At 36.9% G+C, this 22,713-nt stretch overlaps 2 protein-coding genes across 4 annotated transcripts; both read left to right on the top strand.

Moving 5' to 3' along the window:
• Positions 1-6,013: 6,013 nt before the first annotated feature.
• On the top strand, positions 6,014-8,897 carry LOC113301672 (pre-mRNA-splicing factor syf2-like). 3 transcript variants are annotated; one of them, XM_026550458.1, is made up of 6 exons: positions 6,014-6,167; positions 6,241-6,377; positions 6,865-7,043; positions 7,185-7,425; positions 7,957-8,093; positions 8,291-8,897. In XM_026550458.1, exons 2-6 carry the CDS (start codon positions 6,254-6,256, stop codon positions 8,516-8,518), a joined length of 909 nt encoding a protein of 302 aa, XP_026406243.1. In that variant the 5' UTR covers positions 6,014-6,167; positions 6,241-6,253; the 3' UTR covers positions 8,519-8,897. The 3 variants fall into 3 exon arrangements, with proteins under 3 accessions (XP_026406243.1, XP_026406244.1, XP_026406242.1); XM_026550459.1 differs by having other exon boundaries at positions 6,020-6,377; positions 8,291-8,498; positions 8,559-8,834; XM_026550457.1 differs by having other exon boundaries at positions 6,021-6,377.
• Positions 8,898-15,391: 6,494 nt separating this feature from the next.
• Positions 15,392-18,117, top strand: LOC113305686. The gene is made up of 5 exons (XM_026554701.1): positions 15,392-16,091; positions 16,200-16,304; positions 16,618-16,682; positions 16,792-17,062; positions 17,150-18,117. The coding sequence occupies exons 1-5, from the start codon at positions 15,392-15,394 to the stop codon at positions 18,115-18,117; spliced, it is 2,109 nt and encodes a 702-aa protein (XP_026410486.1).
• The last annotated feature ends 4,596 nt before the right edge of the window (positions 18,118-22,713 follow it).

Genomic DNA, 22,713 nt, shown 5'->3' on the forward strand with positions numbered 1-22,713 from the left:
GCCCAGGCATGCCATGCCACATGTGCCAATGGCATGCCAACCACCTTGCCGCGCCACACCATGCCAGCCTTCCCTATACGGCTACCAAAACGAAGGCGTGCGACGATCAACAGCCAGCCTTCCATCTTGGATGCAAATCCTAGCCGTCCAAGGTCGCCAAACAACACATGGTAACCTTTGGCCCAAAACCCTAGTTCTGGTCACGCCAAACCGCGCCAAGGCATGCCATGCCACATGTGCCAATGGAATTCCAACCACCTTTCCGCGCCACACCATGCTGGCCTTCCCTATGCGGCTACCAAAACGAAGGCGTGCTACGATCAACGACCACCCTTCCATCCTAGGTGCAAATCCTAGCCGTCCAAGGTCGCCAAACAACGCATGGTAACCTTTGGCCCAAAACCCAAGTTTTGTCCACGCCAATGCATGCCATGCCACATGTGCCAATGGCATGCCAACCACCTTGCGACGCCATACCATGCCGGCCTTCCCCATGTGGCTACCAAAACGAAGGCGTGCGACTATCAACAACCACTCTTCCATCCTAGATGCAAATCCTAGCCGTCCAAGGTCTCCAAACAATGCATGGTAACCTTTGGCCCAAAACCCTAGTTTTGGCCACGCCAAACTGTGCCAAGGCATGCCATGTCACATGTGCCAATGGCATGCCAACCACCTTACCGCGACATACCATGCCATCCTTCCCTATGCGGCTACCAAAACGAAGGCCTGCAACAATCAACGACCACTTTTTCATCTAAGATGCAGATCTTAGCCGTCCAAGGTTACCAGCTAACGCATGGCAACCTTTGTCCCTAGTTTGGTCGCGCCTAAACAAATCCAAAACCCTAACTTTTGGCCGCGCATGAACTGGGCCATATTAAATCCATAGTGATCATACTTTCATGTCACTGGCTACCAGACGAAAGTTTGCAATAATCAACGGCTACCTTCCTCTTAAGATGCAAAATCTCGACTGTTGAAGGTCACCACCGAGCCGGCAAGTCTCCCAAGCTCAACTTTCTATACAACAACAAAATGCTACATGTTTTCCACGAAAACACTCGAGACATCAACACATGTCATAAATTGGGGGATGCTCATTGGGTATTGGTTTGGCGGTTTACAGCGTGCGGCGTACACTACGCTCGTTATAAGAAAGTGTCATAAGGATGAGGCAGTTAGTAAATACAGGGAGTAATGGTGAAACGCTTTCTTTTATGGAACATCAATTCTAATCGTTACCGGTTACCACCTCCTCCCATTTACTCACCCGTTTTCCATTTCTTAATGAGAACAGAGTACGTTTCACTTCGACTTGTATAAATAGGCATTACCTATTTCCACCGAAAAACAAGTTCTGGTCATGAGCATACAACACTCGGAAAAAGTTTGCTAGATTTCCCATCTGTTAGCTTCCCACTTTCTGATACAAGTCACAAAACGAATACTCTTCCAGAATCAACTATTCTGGTCTCAACACTCTCTTCTCTTCCCTCCCCAAAACCAACCCTTCTCCTCCACTTTGTGACTGAAGCAAGTCTGGAACAACCATTTCTTGGTTTAGGCCGGACTTGTACAGATTGTTCTCTCGAATCTAAAGTACTCCCTTGCAGTACATTGTTTAGGGTTTAGATTTGTTTCTCACCCACATCACACGAAATTACCGAAACCAGCAGAAATTGTTTTCACCCTCAAACACCAAGGAATACCTTAACCTGGATAACATTTTTCATATCCAAGATGCCAAACATACCTTTAAAAATGCAGTACCATTATTGCTAGAGAACTATATATATTTTTGTAATTGTTAGTGGACAAGGCCAGGAAGCGACTCAATCTGGTTCGTGCAGCCTAAACTTGTCCGTGTAGTTCACTCTGAGCCGCCAGATACCTCTTACCATAGTGTGGGAACTGATTGTCTATGCTATTTGGGTCATCAAATACTTTATTTTGATAGTCACCGTAGGAATCATCTGAGACTCGATAGTCGATCCCCAAAATAAACCAATAGCATGTTTGGATACCATAAGCAGAAGGATAAATCAGAAGCAAAATGTTTTTGCTGCTCTTTAAAATTTACTAACTTTTTTGCTTCTTGAAGTCATTATGAAATTATATAACCAAAATAAATTTTGATTATTTTTCTTTCAGAAATCAAAAAACAACTTCTAAAATAGTATCCAAACATACTATATTACACGCCGACAACAATTACTTATACTTAAGAATTACCTATCTAATCTCAAGAGGATCTCTCTCAGAGCATCTCCACTAGTAGGTCATAAAAATCCTACATGGAGGTCCTATTTAGACCTCCATTTGTCGGGATTTTCATATGTAGGCCTAATTAAGACTCTTTTCCTAAAACTCATCTCCAACAGTCAAGATTATACCATGTATTTTAGATTTAGAAAAAAATAAATTATTTTAACATGATTTTGTATTAAATATTAATTTTTTTAAGACAATATGGAATTAGTTAGGGTCATTCCAAAGGTGTAATTAAGACTTTTTTATATTTAGAATTTCATCCCTCATGGTTTGTAGGACGGTCCTACTAGGAGCTTATTCTTGAAGATGTTGGAGATCTAAAATCCCATGTATCATTCCAAATAAATGTTTTCACCCTCAGGCCTATTCCTATGCACATGCCAAAACATGATATTTGGTATATATGCACCCATTATGGGTATGCCAAACTGCCAAACTTGTATGCATATATGACAATCCTGGCATTTAGGCATACACGACAGAGTTTCCATCGAGCGATAGAGATTCCATCGCTCGATGGTCTTCCCGTCGCTCGTTGGTCAGTCAATCGCCAACGTTAGTCAATCTGTCGCTCGGTTCTATGATTATCGCTGATTAATTCATCATCCAACGGCTGCAGTTTTTCACGATTATAATCTATGAAAATATTATGATAATGCATCATCTAACGCTCGAACCCGAGTTCAATTCACAATTTAAGAAAATATTTTTGTAATTCGATGTTGGGTTTCAGTTGCAAGGGATATAGATTTGAGATAGATATAGATTTGAGATATTATGTTGAAATGTAAAACTAGTTTTTAATTAAAAGGTAGTTTTCATTAATTAAAATAAAAAGATTACATTTGAAATATTTAAACTAAATTATGCAAATAAACTACTGATTTGCTTGACCGTTTCCTTCACCGTTTCTTCCTTGACCAAAGACCCAATTACCCACATTTTATGGATTAAAGGTATTGTTCAACATTTCAGTTATCGAGCCTTGTTCGGTTTGAGACTGACTTGGTGGTTGAGTCTAATCAGAATCAGCAAAACCTTAGAAATTAATAGGATGCAAGGGAACACGATACAAATCTTGAAATGCGTGTTCTTGATATGGTGGAGGAGTTTGTTGATATAACTGAAATGCTGAAGAGCTTGAGGCAATTGGGGTAAACAAATTAGATTGACTAATAATTCTAAGTTCACACCACTTCCCAGAGTCATTATGTCCGTCAATGTTTTCATCAGCTCCACGTTCTACTTGAGTATCTAACACTAGGTTTGGAGTAGAACTTTCTGGTACCTCCTGCATACAACGTCTCAATATTCTTTCACTTCCACGACTTTGGTGACTTCCAGTTGGACTCATTCCTCCACCACCGGGACTCAAATGAGTCATTCCTCTACCACTGGGACTCATTCCTCTACCACTGGGACTCATTCCCCTAACACTGGGATTCATTCCCCTACTACTACCTGAACCATCATAACCCTCAAATCCTTGACTCATGTCAAACATCATGTTGTCCCTCTGTTTTTGCAACTCCTCCAAGTGGAATCTCTGAAATCCGTGAAGTAGATCTTCATAATTGTCCGAGTCTGAAACTCCGCCGGTGTGGCTTTGACCCCCCAGTATGGATAATTCCGATCAGGTGCACTGGAAGTAATTGGATAAGTAACAACCTCTCCAGATGTGGCGGATATAGTTTGTACCTCCTAAGAAAATGGTGGCATAACTGACGATGAATTTTGAGAAGGATATACAAATGCGTTGCCCGTCTCTGGTAGAGGTTGGGAAGGAAAATAGTCATCAGCAAGTGGCATCCTACCTATACCTGGGAAATCAACTCGACCCAAACTTTGTGGTTGCATAGCAATATTGGGCTTGAAAATAGTGTCAAACCAAAATAGGTAATCATTTATATCCGTTGGCTCCCGGATCAATTGATCAGCTTCTTGCCAATAATGACCTTCCCTTAACAATTTGAAGTAGTCATCTTCAGAAACCTCAGAACTTTGATAGGGGTTGACGGATATAACTGATCTTCTTTGCAACTGAAGAAGTTGTCTTTCACCATAATACCAAACACCCTTTTGAGAAATAGGGATGTATAACACGATCCTTGTAAGGCTTATTTGTAACATTCTCTGAGCTTGTTCTTCTTCGAACTCAGGTATTCCTTCATACGGCTGAGAGATAACGTTATGGCTTGTTCTACTCAACTGTTGAATCTTATAAACAATAGCAGTATGTTGACCATCTTCAATCTGTAGAGGTTGCCAATTCTCGGAATCGTACTTCCTTATGATCGGAAAAACATTGGTATGATTCTTAAGAGAAAGTTCCGCAACACGGAACCATGTATACCACCAATACTACAAATAATAACATTATTGGTCATTAAATTTTCCATGTGAAAATAACAAACAAATACTTGGAAAAATATTGGTTCTTACCTCCAGAATGCCCCAAAAAGCATTAAAACTATCTTTCACACACGTCGAGTTACCACCAAGTGCCATGTAAATCTCTGATAAAATAACAGACCCCAAATCATTGCTTGCTCTAAATCTTTTAATGCTTCGAGAAAACCAATTAAGACCACTGAGATAGCATTTGGAAATAGACATTGGCCTAGTGTCCACAAGATAAACACCCTTTTGAGCACCGCATAATGGTTAGGGATCAAATATTGGTTACCAGCATTCATGTTCTCCTCCATATTCCTAGCATAACGTTGTAAAAAAAATTTCAACCCAGACACTTTTAACCCATTTGCTTTAATTCGTCTATGTGATGGATTTCCTTTTAATTCATTAGAGTATGAAGGAAGTCTTTGTTTCCATTTGTCTTCTACCAGCCAATTTAGTGTGTTAAATGGAAGTAAGGTTCCCTCACATGGAATTCCAGTTAACATGTACAAATCTAGCGGGGAAACTCCTATTAACAATAATCATTCATAATTAGCGTTTGTTGATTTTTATAAAACAAAATACATAATTTAAAAAAGAAATTAGTGGAAAAAACTAACTTACCGCATTCAAAGTCCTTGAAAAAGAACGTGTTTGTAGTCTTCCACCATCTTTCAAATATAACTTGAACTCCTTGAGTCCGGTGGTTTCTGGGTTGAATATAATATATATGTCGCTAAGGATATTTTCTAACTCTCTCTTGAACAACTGGGGGAAGTAACTCATAAATCGTATTTAACTCAGTCCATCCACCTCTTAGATTTACCGAATTAACTCTCTCCTCATGGCCAGATAGGTGATTAGAGAAGATACCTTTATCGGCTACTTGTCTAACATTATTAAACTCATAATTTGTATCCACAACAAAACTTATTCCACTGGCTGGGGCACTAGTACATCCTTTGGCTTTTCTATTTCTTTTTTTTTCTTTCCATTTTTGTTTAAGAAGTGATTGTGTTTGAGAAGGGAAAAGAAGAGTTGATACGGAATGGTGTTGGTGCGACATTTATAGGCGTTAGAATATAAACCGCTGGCGATATTGATTGTAACACAAGCGACCTAATTAACATCGAGCGATATTAACTATATCATTGGCGATAAAGTCTTTATCCCTGATGTTATGGTTAATATCGCTCGTTAGAAACTCTAGCGCTAATCGGTTTTTCCATAGTGACACAATTGGTTTGCCATGCCACCATATGTCAAACACCATTTATTTATTTTTGGCATGTGCAAGGTAACAAGACTCATAGTTTGTCAGGAGCATACAACTAAACCGATCCATCGGCGAGACTTTAAAATATCTCTCTCCTCGCCTAGAGCAGGTTAGTCTCTCGAGTCTCGACTGGGAGAGCCACATAGAAAACCCTAGAAAACTTTTGAGATCTCGCTGGGTTCTTTAGCGTTTTGATTATACAGACAGAAACGCTATCAGGGTACTTTTCTTTTTCCTTGTCTCAAATTTCAAGCTTATTCGTATCTGAAATAAACGTAATTTGGTTGAGATAGTTTGGGCGAAACAATGGCGGAAGGTAGTAGAGTTCATCCTGATTGTAGAAACGCATCAAATCCTTACCACGAATGTGTTGAGTTTTGCTTTCTCAGAATCGCTGAAGTGAAGGAACGATTAGAACGATCACAATCAGGTAAAATTTTCACCTCAAAAACCTAATTTCTATTGGAAAATTTATTGATACACGTGAAAATCTGAACCGAATTTAAACATTCTACTTAAAATTTTATTGATCTATCTTCAGTGTTAGTGATATATGCGAATCCCTAGATGAGAATTAAGAGAAGGGATAGTTTTAGAAGTGTTGGGGAGGATAGTTAGGGCTTATTTATAAATTTGATATAACCATGTTCAAACTGCATTGAATATGCAATTTTTCTAATAATATGAATGTTTAAGTGAGATGGGTTTGTGGAATACAAAAAGATTGACATAAGGTTTGTCTACAATTTGTGAAGTTTAGGATTTAGAGGTATTAGTGTTATATAGGGCATATACATATATTGCACTTCAATGGGATTGTACTGATGATTCAGAAATTGCCATGACTTAGAATTGTGTATTTGAATAATTTGTTTTACTCATGTTCCAATATTTCAATGTTGGGTTCCATGTTTCAGAGCTTAAACAAGCTGGTAGCCATACCCATCAGGACAAGGATCTTGATGACCAGGGAATCAGTCAGGAAGAACATGCTGACAAGGATGATGATGATCATCCCGCTGAGGAAAATGTTGAGGTAGATTATGCCAGCCTCAGCGAAAGGCAGAAAAAGTTGTTCAACCTGAGGCTAAAGATGGTAATTACAACATATAAAACTTATGATGTTGATGTTGATGTAAATATATTGTGATTTTCGTAATGTCATTACTGTGAGTTCCTTTCCAATTTTTGGTTTGTTTTTACTAATTTTCGTACTTATGTTACATTCTGCTCGCAGAATGAGGCAAGAAAAGCAAACCAGACTGCCATGGTAGCTGAGAAGAAGAAAATCGAAGCTCCTCAGGAGACAAGGGGTATTTCTAAACAAAAATGGATGGAGGATAGGAAGAAAAAAATTGGAAAACTACTAGATTCTAATGGCTTGGATATGACCAAGGCATACATGCTTGATACACAGGAGGCGGCAGAGGCGAAATATAAAAAGTGGGAAAAGGAACCTGCTCCTTTTGGTTGGGATGGTAAGCTTCTATCATGCAAATACTTGTTTCTGTTATCTTTGCGCATCCTTCATTGGGTTATTAGTTAGAGAAGGATGAGTACTCATCCTCAGTTGCTCTGTTTTCTTCTCTTAGTACTATTTTTTAAAGAGAAGCTTGGGTATGAAGGACACATGGGTAAAACTTTCATTTACAGGTCAAGCTTCAAAGCAGAATTTGTCCTTCATATATCTCTGCCGATGCTATCAAAACCATATTTGAACTCATTTTTGGCTGAGGAGAACCTCAGATAATTTGAACAATTTTGCTATCGCGCTTACTGTTAAGCAATATGAACTAAACTCAGACTAGAGGTCAAAAAGGAAAATCAACCTTATAATCAATAGTTATAAGTTATTTAATTATTGTCTTTTGTGCTTGGGGGTTGCGACAATAGCTTTCTGGGAAATGTGGTGGTTTCTTCGTCCTTTACAGCTTAGCTGTACAATTTCCGTTTTTCAATCATTTTGGAACCTAGTTCAAGGTAAAGCTGACATATTCCTCTTTGAACAGTTTTCAACCAGAAAACGTTGTATAATGCTTATAAGAAGCGTACGAAAAACATAGACTGCAACCTAGAAGAATATAACAAGATGAAAGAAGCTGATCCGGAGTTCTACCGTGAGGCTTCCAGTCTTCAATACGGGAAGGTATGTTAAATAGTATATCAAGTAAATTTTACTTTGGCTTCCAGTCTTCAATACGGGAAGGTATGTTGAATAGTATATCAAGTAAATTTTACTTTCCTGAAGTTGTTCTTTTTGTTATCTACTTCAATGTGATTGAGAAAAGGTGATGAATCATTATTTATTTAATGGGATCCTGATTCGTTTACTGTTCGATGTAGACACCAAAAATCTCGGAGGATAAAATTGACAAGATGGTGAAGGAGCTCAATGACAGGGATGGCAAGCGCAAAGAATTTAGCAGGAGGAGGAAATTCCATGAAGAGAAAGATATTGATTCTATCAATGACCGTAATGAGCATTTCAACAAGAAAATTGAGAGAGCCTTTGGTAAATACACGTTGGAAATCAAGAATAATCTTGAGCGAGGAACGGCTCTGCCAGACTAAGTTATTATAGTGTTCGAATTTACAAGTAATCTTGAGCGAGGAACGGCTCTGCCAGACTAAGTTATTATAGTGTTCGAATTTACAAGTACTACGTTGTAGTAACTAAGAAACTACTGGATGCACGCCATAAGTTGTTGATTATATCGAAGTTGTAAAACTGGTCAAAATGTTGAGATGAGAATTTGTGGTTGATTTCCAAGACCAATCGTCACAATTGTTTAGTATGCAAGGACTTTTGCAGCAAACTGTCCTTATTTGTAGAAGTTGATCAAAGTAAAAACGCAACTCTCTTTCGGAGCGGACTACTATTTTGTCATTTTTGAGCAACAGCTGTAATGAAACTCTTCAGTAAAAGAGACCAAGTTTTAGCTTCTTGCTACCCATTTTCAGGTAGATAGCAAAGAAAACATGAAAGATCATCATGCCAATTAATCTAATAGTCTTTGATTTTTTGTTTGATTTTACTTTTTCATTCTTGTTTTCGACTGAATAGGAGAGGTTCTGGAGGATCTCGACTGAATAGAAGAGGTTCCCCACTCTTCTTTGATCCGTCTTAGGGCCGAGTGGCAGCCTCGACCTGAGCGGAAGTGCGATGTGTACTAAACATTGTGCGGCTGTATAATTCCATCCAATACGGCTCGTATGTGCGATTTACTTTTTTTATTTGAATCGGTAAAAGAAGGTGATGGCGAGTTTCGAGTTCAGATTACTGGTATCATTACCCAACAACTTTATTACTGTACTACAATGACTCTGACATATGTGATTTTACTTGAAGTAGTAATTAGATAAATATCTTCCACTTTGATGGTCTTTGGAAATACTATACAAAATTAATCCAACCCCCGTATATTTCTGCAGTTGAAATGAGAAATTATTTTTTTCTTTTGCTCATTTTCAAATTGCCGAGTCAATTCATGGTACATAAAACATTGTAAACTCTAGTTAATGTAAAAAGATATTCAAGTTCTTATTCGGATTCCTTTTCGGTCTACACTTTTGTTGATTTTAAGATTCAAAGTTTTTCAAGATTCAAAAAAACGTTTATGTTTTTCTTTTACAGTTATTTATGAGTTTAAGCTCTGCATGTTAGATCGATTAAAGGGGATACCAAGAGTGGCAGGGGATACCATTTGAGCAATCAGACAATTCGATTATGTTAATATTTGTTTGTCCTATATATATGGTATCATTGTCGCTAGTTTGGGGCCTAGGGCATTTATATGGGGCCTATCAAAATTTGGTTCCCAACTAAATGGGGATAAGGGGTGTCTAAATTGGAGACAATTATCAAATTATCCTCCATTAATTCATAATAATAAAACCTAAAACCTAAATCTTTTCATTTCCTTTTCATTTTCAAAAAACGATTAATAGTTTTTTTTTTCTTCTATAAAATGTAGAAGCCAGCAAGATTCAAACATGCCACTGGATCCTAGGCGGAGTAATCCAAGAATTGTTCAAGCAATTCGAAATAAACCATCGAATAACAAAGTGGTTAAGAAAGACGAAGAATCTCAGAGCGCAGTACAAGCAGAAGAAATGACCCAAATCAGGTACTTTTCTATCAACATAATCCTCTAAATTGAAAATTGTGAAATCAAAGTTTTTTGGGTTTACCAGAATCGGTATATGTTCATGTTCGCATAGACCGAGTCCTTCGTAAAATGGTCGATGTCCATCCCCACATCGACCGATTATTCTGTATGTGTTTTCTGGTTGGAGCTTCCGGTATGTAAGAAATAACAGTGTTTCTGCTGGGTTTCTTTTTTGATAGAATCGATTTATGTGGATGTACACATAAACCGATTATATAGCGTTTGATTTCTTAATTGTCAAGCATATAATCCATTTATGTGAATGTCCACATAGATCGATTCTTAGTGGATAAAACGCCCCAAATTTTCTGTATGATTTTTTACCTAAAATCGTTTTCTATAAGCACTAATATAGAACGATTATGTGTCGGAGTTATTATGAATCGGCTTTGTGAGAGTATGGTTCTGGTCTATTATATACTTGGAATTCGTAAATTTACTCAATTTTATTTTTATTTATTTTGAATCCCCAAAAGCAAACTAAAAGGAGAGTGAAGAAGAAACATGATCTTGCTTCTCCTAAGAGTTTGGAAACTCGTCAAAAAGACGGTAAAAATTGGAAACTTCCCACCGTAGGGGCTCGGATGGTAAAGCTAATGGGATCCAAATCAATGAACCAATTCAAGTGGAGCTACTAATACATGAATCACCCGATGATAAAGGAGAGCTGTTATGAGGGTAAAAACACAGTTGGTATGCTCTTGTCTTGGAAATCTTAGTAATTATCTCAAACCTATGCCATGCCTCGAAGTTTTGTTGACGTTATCACCTTTTATTCATTTAGTGGTTTGATTATTGTCTGCAAGTATGTTTTTTAGGATCACGCCGATGTCGTGCGTCTCCTTAGACCAGAAACGTCACATGTTAAAATGGACTTATGAACACTGGAAAAAGAAGCCAAAGAAGCCTTTGATCTAATAGATGCTACAGGATCGTTGGTCAAGGTTGGTGATTGGATATAAGAAACCTCTTGTTTCGGCCTTCTCCGAGAGATACTACGGGTTGGTTGGCGAAATTACAATAACTCTAAATCATATGCAACTGATTACTGGTCTAAGCGTAAGAAGTAAATCCTTGAGGGGGCACGATTACATCAATGATCTTGTACGGATGAAGATTTACGATTTCACTAAGAGGATGTACGGTTGGGATGAGGAAAAGGCTAAGTCGGAGATGCTAGTAGGTACAACGAAGCAGAGAATATTCCATCTCGCGATCTTTAGGGAGCGATTCTCGGAAACAGATGAGCTTCGTAAAAAGAGAGACATGAATCCGGAGTGTGTCAACACTACTACCTACACATATGTCCTCTAAATCTTGGGAGATGTTATCTTCCCCGATGTTTGCAGTTCTCGTGTGAATCCCAACTATATATAGGTATTGGAACCACTACACAAGGTCCGTGAATACTCACGGGACTCTGGGTACCTTGCACACTTAAGAAATTGTTACGGTTGCTTAAGATTAAGAAGACAATGAGCGAGCATAACGGCATTTTGGATAGTTGCTTGGTAGCTGGTGGAGTTGCCTAAGGTTAAGAAAACGACTAGGTGTATTTTGGGTCTTTGTATGTTATGAAGGATGATTGCCAAATCTTATTTGGAACAGTTACATACTAGTACACGTTTTTGGGTAAGGTTGACTAAAGGATATGCACAAGACAGAGTGTGATTGTTATGAAGTTTTTCCTCCGTGATTAATCACATTTATATCCGAATCCTGTTAGTTTTAATGTGGCGGTTTGACTTAGTCGACGAAGTCGAAATTGCATTCTTGCCTGGAGATTTGGTGGAAGACATTAGGTTGTCACATCCCATTTGATTTGAGGTTACTGGTTTAGTTTGGAAGTTTGGTATGTCATCTTTTGGAGCCTCTGGTTTGTTTGTTCACCAAGTTAGTGATTTTTTTGAAGATTGACATGTTTGGTTTCTTCTTATCTCGTTATTTATTTTGGGGATATGCTCATGGCAAAGAGCAAGTTCAGTTTTATTGCTTGAAGAAGCAATTGAATTTGGAGTTTTGAGATGGAGGAGTTTGGTTTTGCTAAGAAAACACTTGAGCAGAAATTTGGACGAGATTTGTTGACTTCGGTCGTTCGGTGGTTAAGTTGTCACATGATCCAGTTTGCTCTTCGTTTAGGTCCTTTTGGGTGTTGAGGTGATTTTTGTGATTTTGAAGATCTGCTCAGATTAGTGGAATCTTTACCGAGGTGGAGATTTGTTAAAACATCGATAAGATGGAGATTGTTGATAATTGTTGGTATTTTTGGGATGTTCCGGAACTTGAAATCTCTAGTGTATGGAAATATAAGGTTTTCTAGTTTAGGTTGATTTCCATGTTTAGACAGGTTACCTAAATAACATTAGGTTTCCTAGTTGGTTTGGGTTTCCTTTTCCAAGGAGACTAATACTTGGGAATCAAGTTTATGAATACTATATAAGGAGGTTTATATGGTGATTCTTACACATGAAATTTAGTGATTTTATAGAGAGTTAGATAATACACAATGTAGTTCTCTAAGGTCTTTAGGGATTACATCCCACCTCTTGGGGTGGAGTTTAGTAAGAAAAGAGAGAAACCATTCTCTGGTATTGAGAGATATACCGTTGGTGTTGAGAGAGTATATCGTTATGGTTTCACGAAGATGTGGAAGACATCATTTAGTGAAGAGAAGATCTCCTTGTTCGTTGATGGTGGAAGATCATCGATGGTATTAGAAGAGACATCGTTTAGAAGGAGATCATCTCGGTTATGCGAGATAAGTATTATCTTGTTTGGTTAGACATTATTAGGTAATATTGGAACGTTTTGGTCTAGAGAATTATTTTGGTGTTTGTGAACATCATCTTGCTGGTCATATTTTTTGATTGATTCATCAATCGTTAAGTGTGTAATTCTCTATCTAGTGGTTCCATAATAACGAAGAAGTCGTAACCGTTTTGGTGGATGTAGGCATATTTCCGAACCACGCTAAATCTTGTGTGCTTTACTTATTGCTTCTTATGTGTGTTTGCATCGTCTATCTTTCATTCTACGTCGATCCAAAGATCTAGTATCTTGTGGGTTTATTTAAGTTGGATTTCCCTAACAAGTGGTGCGGTTAAGCGGTAATTTCCCCAACACTTTGGACTTGAATTTTGAGGATGCTTTAATGGGTCAAGTTGGTACCTTTAGATTTGGTACACCACCACACAGTGCGTCGTTTCCTGTTAATGATTGAGTTGTCAAAATTTGAAAAATTCCCACCCTTAGGAATTTCTCCTTAGAGCTTATTGAAAAATAGGTTAAGATGTCTGAGATTTACAAAGGCCTTGAAGAAACTAAAAATCAGGACAGGAAGTTACTATAAAAGATATCCATGTTTTCTAAGCTTTTAGTTCAACAAATGATTCTGGAATAGAACCTTGAGACGATTTTTTTTGACAAGCGTAGGTATCCTATACTTCTAGAAATATTACCTGACAACTTATTCATTCTTGGATCCCATTCTTCCAAAGTGATCAACTTCCCCACTTCTCATTGCAGAGTTCTATTAAGAGAGCTAGTCGATGTGTTTAGAAATACGAGATTTTGGAGACCGAGCAAACTGATGGAATTACTCCAGATAATGAATTGGATTGTAAGGAAGGCGTTTGTAGCCGATTGAGATTTTTCATGCAGTTTGGTATTGAGCATATGAGCTTGTTTTCATGAAGACCTTAGAGTGCACTACTCACTTGGGACTTAGAGTGCACTATTCACTTGGATTCAATCCTTGTCACTCATTACCTTTTATTTTTTTGGAAGCATGTTTCCATATTTGTGTAGTTTTTGTGATCCTCTAAGTGTTGATAGAATTTCTCCAGTCAAGTTATCTTCTAACCCTGTTGTTATTAAATCAACCAAATTACCAATTCCTCTATGCATTCTCCCTGGATTTGTGATCTAGTGGCCATGAAAATCTGAGGAGTTGTTGAGAGATTTCCAATAAAATCAGGAAAGAAACCAATGATATATCCTACTGAAAACCATCTCCAATATCTTAAGTTTGTCAGTGCAATACAAATATGAATCTTACCTTTGGTACTTCAATGGTTAAGCGAAACCCATCTAGACTAAGTATATGCAGGAATTGCAAATTACCTAGAGATATTGCTATTGGCACAATAATAAGTTTCCGCTGGAATCTATCAATGCGAGCTTAGAAGAGTTGGAAAGTGAAACTTGAATTTCTCCGGCAAGTCTATTGTTTAACATAAATAGTATTTTAAGATTAGGACTACCACTAGCAGAAATTTCCCCTTCAACAAGCGCCCAAAAAACAAGTCCCATTTCATCAGGAATATATCCAAGATTTTGTTTATTCTAACAGAAATGAATGTCAATGTGGAAATTTAGCTAATGAAGCAGGAATTTGACCGGTTGATTTGTTAGCAGTCAGGCATATAACCATAAGCTTCAGTAAAACAACATATGGAAAGATAAATTTTATATATACGGTGAAGTGCGCCTTCAAGACCCATCTTAGTTTCAAGGTGGTTAATCTATGTTTAATTTTGATGCAAAAGACCCCAATCCAAGTCAGTAGGAAGTTCCGACAGTCCAGTTATAGTTAACGTGTTATTTGAATCAAATGTAAAATGGTCCTCTGATTGTTAGAACTGTTGATTGGTCAGTAAAGTTGTTTGTCAAACTTGAAACAAAACCAGCCATGAATACAACATAAACTCAGCAAAAAACAGCACATGGTATGTGAACACAAATTGGGTTTTGCAGTGAGAAATGCAGAAGATATTGTGGTTGCTCATTCTTTGGATCGTTGCCCCACTTCTCCATTTCATTTAGAACCGGTCTGAGTTGAGATCTGCAACTCGGCGATTGAACCGGAGATTTTTCTCAAAAAAATTCCCGTTTTCAGAACTTCATCGTCATTAATTCAGGTGAAATTCTTGTTTCAGGTATTAGTTAGAGTAAATTCTTAACTGCTTTATCTTCGGATTTTCAATAAGTATGTCTTAAAATGGAAGAAATTTTAAATACTCGATCGGAGTCAGAAAATTCAATAAAATTTAGATCTGAAAATAATTTTGTTCCAATGAATCTTAGTCCATCAGTGTTCATCCCTGATGAAATCATTGATGAGAGCGTTAATGAATGAAGGATTAGTTTAATTGGAAGATTGGATTTGGTGAAATTGAGACTTTCAGTAGCAGAACCAATTTTGAGAAAGCAGTGGGCTCTTACAGGTACTTGTCAATTCATTCCTATTGGTAAAGGATTATTTATTATCAAATTAATGAATGAAGTGGATACTAAATTGGTGTATGAGGGTTTATGGGAAGTAGAATCTCAATACTTGAAACTTCGTTTCTGGGAACGTGATTTTAAACCTGAGGAACAAAATTCTTCAAGTGCTTTTGTATGGATGTTATTCCCTGGTCTCAGCATTGAATATTGGCATGAAGACATACTCATGGCTATGGGTCGTGCAATTGGTAGACCAATTTGTATTGATTCTACAACTCTGAAAAAAGAAGTTGGCTACTATGCAAGCATTTTGGTGGAGATTTATATTACAAAAACTATTCCAAATAAAGTTGTAGTAGAATCAAAGCACTGCAAATTTGAACAAGAGATTAGGTTGTCTAAACTTCCTAAATTTTATAGTAAATGTAAAGTTATGGGTCACTTAGTATCTGAATGTAGAATAGCCAGGAGAGAGCAGAATCACGATGTGAAGATTCGTAAGCCACAATGGAGATATACACCAAAGAAAACTACTACTCAACAAACTGGTGGTTTTGATATTTGTTTTCCTTCTTGTTCCAACTTGGAAAATGGGAAAAACTGTGAAGATGATGATGTTGTTGTAGTTGTACCTCCAATTCAGAATAATACTCCTACACTTAACAAAGAAAAAGGTTTCACTGGTCTTTTGGAGTCCCCAAATGATTTTCGTTCTTTATTTGTAGACAAGCTAATTGATGTGGGTGCAAGTATGCAAAATGTGCTTTCAGTTATTGAAACACCTTCTAGCCTAGAGTAGGTTTATAATGTTGCTGAGTCTGAGACAGTGGTTAATGTTCCTTCTGAGACCTTAACAGATAATAATATTTCACACACTACTGAAACAACAATTTCAGAAAGATGGAAGGAAGTACCTGGTTCCATTGCTAAATTCAAGAATGTTCATAACAATATAAATTCAGGTAAAGATTTTGCTTCTCCTAGTAAATTTCAGTCCTTGTTGAAGTTGCAGAGAAACAAGAGCATATTTTTTATAAAGTGATTAGTAAACCTGTTAAAGGAAAAAAGGTTAAAATGTACCTAATATGATCACTAGGAAACAACAAATGCATCTGTTGAGTCTAATTCCAATTTGGGAGGTACTAGTACTCTCAATCAAATCTTTCTTAATGAAAGTAATATTCTGGAATCTCAGAGGCTTGAGAAGAACTCAGGCCAAAGATAAACTGAGAAATTTTGTTAAGAATTATAGTCCTTCATTACTATGGATTGCAGAACCAAAAATAAAAGTTTCTAGTAGTGCACTCAAAAGTTTAAATTTATCTGGAATGAGTAAAATGGTTATACATACTCTAATGACTCCAGAAAAGGGAATATTTGGCTTTTTGGAATGCATCTCTATCAAGGCAAGTAGTGCTTTCATCCACAAATCAAGCCATTACTGTTCAGGTGGGTGATGTTATGGTTACTGGAATTCATGCAACTTGTCTCACTGTTGATAGAAGAGATTTATGGGAAGAATTGTTTAATACCAGTCAAACGGACTGGCCCTGGATGATGATTGGGGACTTCAATGTGGTTTTGATCTATGAAGAAAAAATTGGAGGAAGAAAACCACTTAGGATTTCAATGCAGGAGTTCAGGAATTGTTTAGAATCATGCAATCTTATTCAAGCCGCAAGAACTGGAATCAAATACTCTTGGTGCAACAATAGAGCAGGTAAAAAAATAATTTTATGTGATATTGATAAGGCTTTTTACAATCTTAAATGGCTGGAAAATTTTGATGGTTGATCTTATAAAGTAGGAGTCAGAGGTACATCAGACCATGAGCCTTTATTTGGTTCTACTGTCAATATTTGTAAACCAACAAATTCTCCTTTCAGATATCAAAATATTTGGACTTCTCATCCAGGTTTTCTTGATGTAATTAAAGATGCATGGAATGAATCAATATCAGGAAATCAAGCTTTTTCTTTTATGAATAAGCTAAAAAGAGTAAAGCAAATACTGAAGAAGTGGAACTGGGAGGATTTTGGTGATCTCAGAATTAAAATGAAGACTAATGAGGATGAAGTACTTGCTGCAACCTTATTTTCAGATGCAGATCCTGAAAATACTGAATTACTAAATAACCTGGATACAACAAGGGGCAAACAAGAAATTGTTTCAAAACAATATAATGACCTAATGAGGGACAAAGCCAGAATTAATTGGGTCAAGAAAGGTGGTACTAATACAGATTTCTTTCATGCTTCAATAAAAATAAGGCAATCTCACAATAATATAACAAAAATGGAGAACACAGAGGGCAATGTAATTACTGATCAAGCTCAAATTGCAACAATTTTAGTGGATCATTTTACAAAGAAGTTTGAATATCAGAATGTCACAATTCATGAGGAGATAATGGAAGAAATTCCCAAGATACTGACTGAAGAAGATAATAATTTTTTGGATGTTGTTCCCACTGCAATTGAGATCAAAGAGGCAGTTTTTAGTATGAATGCAAAAAGTGCTCCAGGGTCAGATGGCTTTCCTGACAGTTTTTACAAATTTGCACGGAGCATAATTAGTGCAGAATTAATTGAAACAATTCAGTATTGCTGGTCTCACAAATTCATTCCTATAGGACTCAACTCAAATTTTCTATTCATTCTTCCTAAAAGTCAAGGTGCAAGAAGAGCGGAACAGTTTAGACCTATTGGTTTAGAAAATTTTATATTCAAGATCTTCACCAAAATTATTACTACTAGAATCAGTTCCTTGATTTAAAAGTTAATTTCTTCTCAACAAAGTGCATTTATTAAGGGGAGGAACATACATGATAAAATAGTTTTAGCATCTGAGATGATAAATGAACTGATCATAAAAAGAAGAGGAGGGTATGTGGATCTCAAGCTATACATAACTCAAGCTTTTGAATCATTAAGCTGGGAGTTCTTGTTTGAAGTGATTAGAAGATTTGGTTTCACTGAAGTGGGCATTAACTGGATCAGGAAAATCTTTGAGTCTGCAATGATATTTGTGCTTGTCAATGGTGGCCATGTGGATTTTTTAGGGTTGGAAGAGGACTCGGACAAGGTGATCCTTTATCACCCATACTTTTCATTCTTGCAGAGGAAGTACTTAGTAGAAATATCTCGAAATTGATACAAGAAGGAAAGATACAAGCAATGGTCACAAGAGGTAACTATCAACCTTCACACTTGATGTTTGCAAATGATATCTTCATATTCTGCAATGGTCATAAGAAGACATTGGATAACTTGATGAATTTATTGAACAAGTATCAATTGTCATCAGGACAAATTGTTAATAGGAACAAAAGCAAATGCTTTGTAGGTGGAATTACTGATACAAGAAGAATTGAGATTGCTGATTATTTACAAACGGGACTTTCAGAACTCCCTGATACTTACTTGAGGGTTATTCTATGTCCAGGATGAGTCAAAACATATCAAGTTTGGGGGATGATGGAACTAATGCAGAAAATGCTAGCTGGTTGGATTGGTAAGTTGCTAGCTTTCTCAGCTAGATTAACTTTAGTAAAGCATGTTCTCTGCAGCATTCCCATCTACAATATGGCAGTTTATAAATGGCCTAAAAATGTTATAATGGAATGTGAAAAAATTATCAGGAATTTTTTCTGGTCTGGTGATCCTACGGTAAAAAAACTAATCACAGTCAAGTAGGATGAAGTAAATGCTCCAATAACTGAAGGTGGCTTAGGTTTAAGAAGGTTGGAGGTGATGAATAAAGCATTGATGATGAAACTTTTATGGAAGATTGAAACTGAAGATGTTGAGTGGACTAAGTTCATGAGAGCAAAGTACAAAAACAAGAACAATGAATGGACTTCTTACAAACAGTCATCCATTTGGCCAGGACTTAAATGGGTCATTACTGAGATAAATAATAACAAAAGATGGATTGTAGGTGATGGAAAATCAATCTCAGTATGGCAGGATAAATGGATCAAGGATTATGCTCTTATTGAGAGACATGCAGAAGATCAATTTGTTCTAAGTAATATAAATCTGAAAGTTGCAGATCTAATTGTTGATGGTGTATGGCAAATTCCAATACAAATGTTCAATTATTTTGAGAATAATGAAGTGCCAACTATTGGAGATGGACCTGACAAATTGACGTGGGAGAAATATTTGAATGGAAAATTTTCAGTTGCTAGTGCAACACAACAAATAAGAAAGAAATATCCAGTAATGTCTTGGTCAAAACAAGTATGGGATCCCAGTGTGCATCCATATATATCTACCAATTTGTGGAAGATTCTAAGAGGGGCTTGTGCAACTGAAGAAGCTGTAAGGAAGAAAGCTTTCTCAACAGTATCAAAGTGCTATCTGTGTGGCAATGCACAAGACACAATGAATCATATTTTATGGGATTTCTTTTTCATCACTAAAGTATGGCATTGGCTGGGAGGTATCTTCCACTTTCTTAATCCCACGTCATTTGAGGAAATACTGAAACTTGCAAAAAGGAAAAGTAAAGCAATTCAAGAAATCTGGTGCAACAGTGCTTTCAAAGTAATGGTGGAACTCTGTCATACAAGAATAAGAAGATTTATGAGAATGAAAACCCAAACTTTGAAAAGTTTAAACGGAGTATCTCATCTTACACAAAAGAATGTGGGGTAAGAATGAAAGGAGCCAAATTTCTGCAAATATTACTTCACTTTGGAATCACAGGAATAACTACAAAAATGACAGATGTAAAGCAATGTTTTTTCAAGCTGCCTGCAAGAGGTCAATTTCTGATATGTTGTGATGGTGCATCAAATGGAAATCCTGGTAATGCAGGACTGGGATTTGTAGCAAGGGATGCCAGTGGTGGATGTTTGGGAGCTGCTTCTAGAGGATTGGGAATTGCAACAAACCATCTAGCAGAAGTTATGGCCTTGATAGTTGCTGGTGAATGGGCTGTGAAGAAAAAATACAAGAAGGTATGCTTCAGCCTAGACTCTAATGCGGTTTTACTTGCTTTTTGCAATAACAAAATACCCTGTATAGTGTGCATAGATGGAACAACATAAGAAAATTCATCACAGAAATCACTTTTTTACATTCATATAGAGAAATTAACTTTTCTGCTGATAAGTTAGCCAAAAGAGGTGTACTTCTTGCAAGAGGGACAATCATATATTATGAAGACAAACCAAATTTCCTAAACCAGTTGGATATGGAAGATGGTGTTTACTTCAGATTCAGCTCCTAAATGAAAAATATGGATGTATAACCACTCTGTTCAGAAAACAAAGTTGGTCTTGTTGAGTTCACAATTTTATTTTTGGGCCTTATGTAATGGGTTGTATTTTTTTGTTAGGTCAGTGCCTTGAATATTTCATGGCCTATTGTAAATTGTAACTCTGACCTTTTTGATAATAAAATTTGATGATTTATTAAAAAAAAAAAAAAAAAAAAACTTCAGTAATAAGAGCACACATTTGTATTGTTAAACTTAAACTCATGATTATGTTTTCGTAAGAAAGAGTACTATTAGTAGTTTCTTCCTGCAAGTTGCCTCCATGATTTAAATGTTCCTGACTCCTTTTTGTTTATGTTCTTATTAAATGTAGATATCTTCATAGAGAGTCAAAGAAAGAATGTCCTTTCTAGCACTTGAAACAAAAGGAAAAATATGTACCATCATATAACAATGAGTTTTTGTGTATTATATTTCCACGTGTTTTTTGTTGTTTCTGTAATTTTACGTCAACTATGAAGACGGACTTGTTCAAAGTATGAGACCTTATGTTTGATTGAGAGCAGTGTTAAAATTCTGCAACTTCTGTTAAGACCCATCCATTGATCAAGAGTCTTCTTTTAATCCCATGAATGATGGATTGATGGTTGACGAATGTTTATCAATCATATATTACTTTTTTCCTTCTAGCCAATACCATGCCTAATGATGCTTTTGCTGCTGGTGCTGGTCTTATAATTAGAAGTGATAACACAACTGCCGGTGGTGCAATCAATAGCCGTGGGTTTAGGACTTCGCATAAATTGTATGGTTGAAATGTACGCGGTACTCATAGAGATGGAGAGGGCTAAAAATAAGGGGTCTTTGAAGAATAATTGTAACTTCATACTCCCATAGTGATGTGCTATATATTGCAAATAGTAAGCTTCCTTTGACTCTTGTGCACCATGTGATGAGAGATGCATTTCTCTGTAGATAGAAAAAAATGAGAGACTGAAATAATTACTAGTAGACTTAGTTTTTTTTTCCAATACTGTTTAATGTAGTGGCCAGGTGTACTACAGGATTTCTTGAGTTTAGCTTATCTTGTTACTCCTTTGTACTTTAGGTTTCAACTTTACGGTGTTGCATCAAGAATGTTGAATGTGTTTTTTTTTCTTGTTCATCAAGAATGTTGAATGTGTTTTTTTTCTTGTTTTCTTGGTTGCTTTGTTACTTTTGATGTAAAGGTTTTTTCAAGGGGAAGTAGACAATACGCCACTGTCTTCCGCTTTATTAATAAAATTTTGATGTATAAAGAAAATTAAAAAAAAAAAGGAATCTAAGGCATATTCCAATGCATGTAGTATTTCAATTGGTTTGTCATTTACCCACTATGGATATGGCAAAGAGGCAAACATAAGTGGCTAAGTGGCAAATATACCACTTAGGCATACACAACAGAGTGTCTACCGAGTGATACAATGTCCATCGTTATATGGTCATCAGAATGCTCGTTGATCTGTCTAGCATCAGCCACAGTCATGATGTCGCTCGGTGAGTAGATCATCCCCCACACCCCCAACAACAACCACCCCCCACCCCCCCCCCCCCCCCCCCACCACCACCATAAATACCCCCAAGTTCAAACTTTCATTTCAGCTCGCGCCATAATTTCTAAATCTTTCTAGAATTTCTCAATCTCTAATACTTTTCATCATTCTTCAAATTTTCCAAAGAGCATGGCTGAGTTCATAGAAAACTAACATGCTATCGAAAATCAAAGAGCTGGTAATCGAGCCAATGTGGAAAATCGAATTAGGAAGCAATTACCAAAATTTACTACTGAGGAAGATGAATGTGTTTGCAGGAATTATGTTGTTTTTTTACTGAGACTATATTCTCAGATGCATTCCATTCTCAAATATTTTGGGAAAGAATATTTGGAAATTTTCAAGAACAGACAATAAACCCCAATAATCGTGATGCTTCAGGGTTGTCTCATCGCTTCACTGTAATGAATAAGGAAATTAGTATGTATCTTTTTTTTACTTCAGCAAGCAGGTCCAATCATGAGGGATGGTGAAATCCTGATGGAACTTGAACAAAATGTCGTGCGAAATATCGCTGCATCAACGTAAAAGACTTCCATTTTGGAAGTTGTTT

This window comes from Papaver somniferum, chromosome 8 (genome assembly GCF_003573695.1).
Source record: "Papaver somniferum cultivar HN1 chromosome 8, ASM357369v1, whole genome shotgun sequence".
NCBI lineage: Eukaryota > Viridiplantae > Streptophyta > Magnoliopsida > Ranunculales > Papaveraceae > Papaver > Papaver somniferum.

Excerpts from the sequence above, each read along its gene's own strand:
- LOC113301672 (XM_026550458.1), top strand. The coding sequence starts at position 6,254 with ATGGCGGAAGGTAGTAGAGTTCATCCTGATTGTAGAAACGCATCAAAT. Across the intron at positions 7,044-7,184 it reads TCAACCTGAGGCTAAAGATG|AATGAGGCAAGAAAAGCAAA; the intron begins GTAATTACAACA and ends TTCTGCTCGCAG. Across the intron at positions 7,426-7,956 it reads TGCTCCTTTTGGTTGGGATG|TTTTCAACCAGAAAACGTTG; the intron begins GTAAGCTTCTAT and ends CTCTTTGAACAG.
- LOC113305686 (XM_026554701.1), top strand. The coding sequence starts at position 15,392 with ATGAATGAAGTGGATACTAAATTGGTGTATGAGGGTTTATGGGAAGTA. Across the intron at positions 16,305-16,617 it reads TCATAACAATATAAATTCAG|AACCAAAAATAAAAGTTTCT; the intron begins GTAAAGATTTTG and ends TATGGATTGCAG. Across the intron at positions 17,063-17,149 it reads TTGGTGCAACAATAGAGCAG|GAGTCAGAGGTACATCAGAC; the intron begins GTAAAAAAATAA and ends CTTATAAAGTAG.